An 8,139-nucleotide genomic window follows, 5' to 3' on the forward strand; every position below is an offset into this window, starting at 1 on the left:
TTTAAAGCTGACAGCAACGATATGATTGGCTTAAGGAAACTGTGTGCAGCATCTGGTTGGTTACTTAAAAGTGCACGCCCCCAATCAGCTGATAGAGTAATTACAAGGAGAGGAGAGACAGATTAGGAGTGAGTGTCTTCCTGACTGAACTTGAGCTTCATTTCAACGATGTTTCTGACTCCGAGTTAACACAACTTTGGTGTTTTTTTCAGGGGTAGATTTATTGATTTGGGGCCCCAGGCAAACGCCATCCAACGCTTTACTTTCCACCCTTTCTCTAGTAGTAGTAGTATACAGTTGATTTGCATATTTCTTAAGTGCTCTTTGGGCCCTTTGTAAGTTATTTTGGGGTGCGATAACTTAGATAGGTAACATAATCCAATATTTTTCATATTCAAACATCATAATAAATCTATAGCTGTTTGGGGGCCTCAGGCTCAGGTTGCCTACCTTGCCTAAAAGTAAAGTCTGCCCCTGGAGTTTTTTTCCTGAACCAGAGTGTATTTCACCTTTGTTTCTGACCATGAACAGCACTGAGTTGGGTGTGTGACGGAACGATGTCGTTAGTGTATTGCTGAGGGCCCAAGGAATCGCAGTGTTGAGTGTGAATCTTTTTGTATGAGTGGTTTTTGAGGAAGCTGACAGCAGCAATACCACAGGCTAAGCATTCAGCCCGTTCTTAAAAGGCATATTTTGAACAGACACTGCACTGGTGTTTTTGAAAAGTTTCACTTTTCAACATTTAAATGCATAATGTAATTCTGAGGAAAAACCTTACACCAGAAGCCAAGCATTCACGGCCTTCATATCTGCGTTTGCTTTTGAAAAATTAAAAAAGATGTTCAACCAAAGAGAAATACTGCTCGAAGTCCAAATATCTCAAAAGGTAAAGGAATATTTTAAAAATGAGAATCCAGTCATTATTGAATCACCCTCATGTTAGTTGAAAAGACATTGAAGTTTGCAGGATGATGAAACACAGAACCAGTTACCCTTCATAAATCTCAGCCTTTGCCCCAAACTACGGTAGTTATTTCACTGCACCAAAATACTGGCTATTTTTACCATGAAAAAACCACACATGTTTTATTATAACTCAAGTATTAAAAGGGCGATAGTCTATAGGACATAATAATATAAAGCTTTGACTCTCTGGACCTATATTAAAATCTCTGGAACAAACTATTATCTATTTTTTCTAAATGAAATTAGACATTTATATAGGATTTAACTTCTCTCATGACATAATATGTTGAACTACTTCTGTTACCTAGACAACCTACCTGCTCATTACAAAACCACACTGTGAGAAGTATTTAATCATGAGCATTGTCTAGCCAATGAAGCTATTGCACGCTTGTGGAGTCAGGAGTTGCGTTTTAGCCTCGTGTTATGCATCATCAAACTTCCATTCTTAACAGTAACAGAAATGAGCCATGTTTGGGTGTGGAGTGCAAGACCGGACAAGTGCACACCCACACAGTCTGAGTAAATCATGACGTCTGTCTCAAATGCATGAACGTGCCAGATAGCCCCGGGCTAAAGCTCCGTTGTGACGCATCAACTTCCGTCAGATACCAGCGAATGGCAACAGTCATTGTATACAGTGCACGCTGCCTGCAAGGAGACGATACTGAGCCGAGTAATGTGACAAGGAAGTCTAGAATTGAATGCAAAAAAATTAAGATCCTGTTGAAGACCATATGACATGTGAATAAGGAAAGATAGAATGATCAGGAAGGACTGATAAGAGGGGAAAAAGGGTGTGTTGTTCTGTGCGTCTCCAAAACCGCCCATCATTTATCATCTGCTGTTATTGAAGTCTTTCCAAGGCATTTTCGCAACTGTCAGCCATGCGATGTTATACTTACGTGAATGCCGTTTAGGAAGACGTGCAGGGTGTTTTTTCTATGTTTTTCATAACTAAGTTGCTGTTTAAACTTCATTCATTCACAACACAATGTGGTGATTGATTTGTTTTAGCCTATGTAAGTTCAGTCCATGTCAATGTGTCCTTGGGTAAGGCACTTAACCCTAAATTGCTGCCAAAGGCTGTGCCATCGGTGTATGAATGGGTGTGAATGGTTGACTGGCCCTGATGGATGGTGGCACCTTCCTGCCATCAGTGTATGAATGGGTGTGAATGGGGCAATGACATGTATGGTTCAAGCACTTTGAGTGGTCGGAAGACTAGAAAGGCCCGACACAAGACCATTACCATTCATTAGCAGTACATGGACCTGTTTCTTATCATTGCATTAGGACCAGGTAGTTACATTGTTACATGTAACCTCATTATAAAAAGACATAACTCAAATGCTGCTTATAAAGTGAATATTGCCCATCGTTTTGCATGCATAAACTGGCAGGAATGTGTCGTGTTCTTCTTCATTTTTTATATTGAAAATGTCTGAGTGAGAAACTTGATGGGAATACTATGTCATAAAAATTCTGCCTTCATTTTTTCTTAAATTGAATATCCCACTCCTTTGATAATCATATTAGTTTTCTCCTTTAGGTTGTTTTGTTTATATTCCTTTGTTTATCTTTAAAAAAATATATATTGTTCTTATGTGTTATGTTTGTACTGTATGTGTGTTGTTTTTTGTTGTATTCTTTTGTTAATTAACATTAAGTGGCAGTAAATGTAAGACTTAGGCTCATCGACAGTGTATTTGGTATGTAGTTTTATTTTGTAATGTTTTAAACGTATGTAGTGTTGATGTGATCAGTCAGTGATATTTCTTAAGAAACTGATGTTATCTTTCTGTTGCATTGTCTTCCACCAAGGAGTACCTAAGAAATTACTGAACTTCCCGAACAACTGGATTGTGAACTGGACGTTTGTTGTGTATCAGGAAGAGAAGGGGGGAGCGTGAGAATGTGTGGTAGGAAGAAGGTGTGTCCACAGGTGTGCCAGCCCTCGTGTGTGTTTGTGTTTTGCCAGCCATTGTTGTAGTGATGTGACACCTATGCTGCTGTGTATAAAAAGCAAGCGCATGATTCATCTGCTCCATTATCAGTCCAGTGCGCCAAGTAGTTCCTGCTCGACAACAGTCAACTTCATTTACACGGCTGCGTCAAAAGTTTCTGGTTTGAAGATGAGGACTCTTCTTTTGGGGGTTATTCTTGGACTTCTTGCTGTTGTCCACTCAACACCAGTTAATAGTAAGTAATAGTCTCACATTTTTCTGTTTAACGCATTGAATCTTTCTTAAACACTTAAAACAACACTTTCTATTTCAGCCGAGTATGTGTGATATTATGAGCCATGTGGTTTTGTCTCGTAGGATTAAACTGTAAAAGGATAAAGATTGAATTCCAGGTAGATTATTTTGATCTGCTCACATCCTCATGTAAGATATTCACCGGTCATCAATAGGACTCTCAGGCTAGTTTCCTTTCTTTCACATCAGGACTAGGGAGGCCATAGTCATGGTATTTACACAGGACAAACGCAGTATTTCTTCTATACAGACGTCTGAAATTTCAATAATTCCCATGGTGTCCTCATTCTTACCCCGTGAGTCAGCGCATTCTGCTCCCTCCCTAAGATGCTCTTTATATTTCAGGTCTAACTCTTTCTGTAGGAATTTCAGTGTACTATTTCATCGTCGGTGCACAGGTTTCACTGGCACCTCCAGCTTACACACAGAGATCTTTGTAAAATGTTCTGAGCTGCTCCAGGAGGCGCATTAATGCGAGTGTCTGGAGTAAGGTGAAACCAAAGATCAGCAAAATAGCTGCCACACCAGTTTGGGCAAACGGGTAACTTCATAGGGAACACCGGAGCTGAACATGACTGGCCTTTTTATTTATTCATTCTCATTCACTTTTTTTTTATTACTTTAATTACATTTTTCAAGGCATCCGTTTGTTGCGTATTACGGCCAGACATCGGAGAAGTACTTGTTCTGCAGAAATGGTCCCTGTGACTAATAATGTTATACATTGTATAATGATATTGTTAAACCTGTTGTATCAATGAGTAAGTAGCATTTTACTGTTGTAGCTGGTAAAGGTGTAGCTAGTATTTAGTACTTTACATATATAATTAGTTTAGGCCAGTGGTTCCAAAGGTTTGGGGAGTCAGGCCCCTCAAAGAGGTCACAAGATTAATCTGAGGTGTCATGAAGTGATTAATGGAGCATATAAGAAAAAGTACTGCCACACAAATTTGCATTTATTTTTTTCTTACTACTCTCTAATCTTTGCTTTTTTTATTTGGATCATTTTTCCTCTTCAGGCGTGGAAAGGTAATTCAAATCTAACCATCTGAGAAGCTTTTGAATCTCATAGACACTTGTGGAAACAACTGGTTTATTCTGTATTGTATTTTGCAATATTATGAAATACTTTTTAATGTAAAATCTTATTCTGAGAAGCAAGTCGAAGCTATAGCTGTCAGCAGAAAGAGAGCAATATTTCCTCCTTATATGTGGTGGAGTAGAAAAAAGTAAAGTAGAACCTGAAGACAATACTTAAGCACATGCTAAATGGTTAATATGTTCAATCCATTTTGGGTTATGGTATGCTATGAAATAATAATAAATTAACAATAAACAATAAATATTTGAATTAATAATACAGAACATTGCTTATTAAGTCCTCTTTCTTCCACATCCCTATGGCACAAAACCCTGATAATGGCGTCTTTCCAACTAAAACAGACTCTGTTGCACTGCACTGGGTGTGTCAAAAGAGTGGTATGCTCTTGTTAAACTAATGCTTTGATGAGGCTGCCTGTCGTTTGTTTGCCCACTCATAGTTGATTAGTCACCCAGGTTAATCATTTCTGCCTTCCACCACACCTTACGAAAGAAGAGCGCGACACAAGTTTATACAAGATTTTGGGAGAAGCACTTAAGCCCTGGTAACTTTCCTTTCCTCCGCTCATGTCGGGGCTGGTACGCAAACACTTGATGTGACCTGTGGATGTTTTTTCTTTCCTCCTCGTCGTAGCTGTGACCCAGATCCCCGCCAAAGCTGAGGATGAAGTCTTCAGAGAGGCCGCGACGGACGGCTTCCTCGTCGATAACTTTTTAAGCACTCCAAGCGCACCCGAATCACCCGAAACAAACACAACCGTTCAGGCGTCCCAGCAGCCGACCTCTGACTCCAAAGAGAGCGACGCGATTGAGGGCAGTGGATCGGAGGCCAGCGACAAGTCCACGACCCCCGTGTCCCTCCAGTTTGGAACCACAACTGTTTCACACGCCACAGTGTTGCCAAGGGGCACTGACGACTCCAGTTCAGATTCATCCACCACCCAAAGCCTTCAGTCTAGCTCGACCTCAGTGCCGAATGAAGCCCAGCCAAGCGTCACCCCGGACCACATCTCGGCCTCTCAAACCACTGATCCCGCTGTCTCCACCTTTGACTTCCTGACCACCCTGAGTTCTGACTCGGGGTCTGGATTTCAATCGAATGACGTGTACTTCATGACCTCCAGCTCAAACTCAGAAACTAGCGCCACATCATCAACCTCCATGGCTGCTCCAGGAATGTTTGCAACAAGTGAAGGCTCAGGCTCAGGCTCAGGATCAGGGGAAGGACTCAGTTATGAAGCGAAAATAACTGCTATAACGGAAATTGAGCAAAGGAGCAATGTTCTCAATATTGGTAAATATCCAATAAAGCACCTGCCTCAATAGTGATGCAAACAATAACTTTTGTAACAGCTTTTTTGGATTGCCTATGGCCAATTTTAAATATCTGATTTTCTGTTCTTAGGTACACCAAACAAAATTGGGGCCAATATGCCGGCACAATCCAAAGCAGGCGGTACACAAGGTGAGTACAGAAAAAAATGCTTATAATAAACCGGATTTTCTGGCTTTGAGTACATTTTTTACTAACTCCTACTCCATATCCCCATATCTCCAGGATGGATGATCATCGTTGGTTTCATTGTCGGTCTTGCAGCACTGGTAATGCTCTTAGTCGCCATCGCCACAAGAGACAAGTAAGAGTTTAAAATCAGACAGAGAAGAACAATGTTTTGTAGTTCCAACTATTTTGAGCATAAAATTAAATTCTCACTGTTCCTTTTTGCACAGGTGGAATGGACCGAGCAAGGCATCCAAGGTTGAGGACAAATCTAACTCCTCAAACCAGCAGAGGGAGCTGGAGATGGAGACGTTCCTGCGCAAAGACAATCCCAAGGAGAACGGACACGCGGGAGAGTACACAGTCATCCCCCTGGAAGAGCTTTCGGAGAATCATTCATCACACTGAGGTTCAGAAACATGACACTCTGGAGGCTTGAGACTCATCACAGAACCACAAGACTGTGTACGAAGCAGATTTGATCAGAACAAACCTGTCGGGGCTGTTGAGCAAAAAGGTTTCTGCGGACTTTCACAGCTCTGAGCCCAGTCCCCAAAACTCTTATCCATATATTTACATTGAAACAGCAATATTTTGGTTGATGCTTTTATTGTATTGTATTAACTGGTCGAGTAAGTTCCACAAATGCCCTTTATTTCAAGTCTTTACTGTGTTGTTTTTTTGTTGTAAATATTATTTTTAACTGACAGGTCTGTGTAATGGATGGACACAAGGAAAAGTACGTGTCCAGCATGGTGATTTTTTTTTTTTGTAAAGTGTCCTTATCATTAATAATATTTTAAACCCTTTTGTAATAAAGTGATGTGGATTGTAACTTATATTAAGCTGTTCTGTTGTTTCCCCCACATTTTATTAAAGAAGCTCTGTGTACTGAACAGTGCTCAGATAACTAACTCGTTAGCTTCTCTTGAAAACCAACACGGCGCTTAATAACAGGCACACAGTGTACCGTGTGTTAATAAATGCTGCGCGACAAACACCCTCATCTGAGAAATAAACACAACGGAAGCTCATCAATAAACATTTATTTGTTTCCATTAATATTTACACGCAAGTATTAAAACATTTACACACGTTCAATCCACTTGCCTGACAAATACTGTGTGTGCTCTGTTGTAGTGTATTTAGTGCGAGTGCATTCAATCCTGCATGCATTTATTTTGCATCACAATGAACGTCACACACAAGGGAAATGTTGAATACAGTCTTGGACCAATATGTGCATAGAATCAAAAAAGTAAGATAGAAAATATATATTCTATTATCTAAAGATTGTACAATTTCACATGTTCATAGAAAACACTTGCTACACGAGGCCAGTCCAATAAGAAAACTTTCTTATTTAGATCGAGGCCCAATAAGAAATGCAATAGATGGGAAAATGATGTTACGAATTAATAGATAACGGGGTTGTTGAAATGAATCAGCGCGTGCTGTTAATTACTGAGGAAGGCTGTCACAGCATGTAGACATACTGTAGCTGCCAACACCAATATTCCACATACAAAAAACAACTACCCTAATGTGCTCATAATCCTTAAATAATCAATAACAATCACTAATTAAAGAAGTAAGAAATATTGGGCTTTGAAAAGTAGTTTCTTTTAAAAACAGATAAATCGAATGCATTGTTTGTAAATAAATAGTCCTAAATTCACAACCTATCCGGGCAACTAGTGTCCCACAAAAGGAAAATTGACATACTAACATGGTTGCATATGTATAGTTATAGAAACTTTTAGCATAGCAAAAATAATCCTGATAGATGACATAAAATGTCAAATTCTATACGTTTGATTTATACACTTTATCTAAAGAGAGTATATACACAAAGTGCAAGGAGGCACTTTAAACATGATTATATAAACTGTCGCTTATAAAAAAGGACAAATAAATAATCCCGTTTTCACCTTGGTTTGAACAGAGTTGCTACACTGAGTTAAACTCAAAATCATGTACATATTCAGCCAACACCCAAGGACCTTGTTGTTATGGCCTCAGATTTATGCGAGTGCTGGAGGCAGAATTTAGTGTGCACTAGCTAGACTTGACCACAGCTAATCCTAGCAGGTTGTTTGTATTTAAATCTGCAGTGCAGAAACTACATTGTGCTCTAAGTGAGATCTAAATGATATCTTGAGAGGGAAGCCCGACCGTCTTCGCTCTGAGTGTAGTAAAGCTGGGATGTGGAAGAGCTTTTCTTCTTCTACAACACGTTCTCACTCCCAACTAATCTAAAAACAGTCTGAGAAATCTGAGTCCCAATATTCTGTTGAAATGAATAGTTCG

General features: G+C 39.7%; 1 protein-coding gene across 1 annotated transcript; it reads left to right on the forward strand.

The window, feature by feature from the left end:
• The first annotated feature begins 3,031 nt into the window (after nt 1-3,031).
• On the forward strand, nt 3,032-6,725 carry cd44a (CD44 molecule (IN blood group) a). Its single transcript, XM_079159192.1, has 5 exons — nt 3,032-3,168; nt 4,963-5,622; nt 5,734-5,793; nt 5,887-5,965; nt 6,060-6,725. Exons 1-5 carry the CDS (start codon nt 3,102-3,104, stop codon nt 6,235-6,237), a joined length of 1,044 nt encoding a protein of 347 aa, XP_079015318.1. The 5' UTR covers nt 3,032-3,101; the 3' UTR covers nt 6,238-6,725.
• Nucleotides 6,726-8,139: the final 1,414 nt, after the last annotated feature.

This window comes from Pholis gunnellus, assembly GCF_910591455.1.
Source record: "Pholis gunnellus genome assembly, chromosome: 1".
Lineage (NCBI taxonomy): Eukaryota > Metazoa > Chordata > Actinopteri > Perciformes > Pholidae > Pholis > Pholis gunnellus.

What these genes read in the sequence shown, in the direction of transcription:
- cd44a (XM_079159192.1), top strand. Translation starts at nt 3,102, where the DNA reads ATGAGGACTCTTCTTTTGGGGGTTATTCTTGGACTTCTTGCTGTTGTC. An exon ending in CCACTCAACACCAGTTAATA is followed by an intron (nt 3,169 to 4,962) that starts GTAAGTAATAGT and finishes TCCTCGTCGTAG; the next exon opens with CTGTGACCCAGATCCCCGCC. An exon ending in GCCATCGCCACAAGAGACAA is followed by an intron (nt 5,966 to 6,059) that starts GTAAGAGTTTAA and finishes CTTTTTGCACAG; the next exon opens with GTGGAATGGACCGAGCAAGG.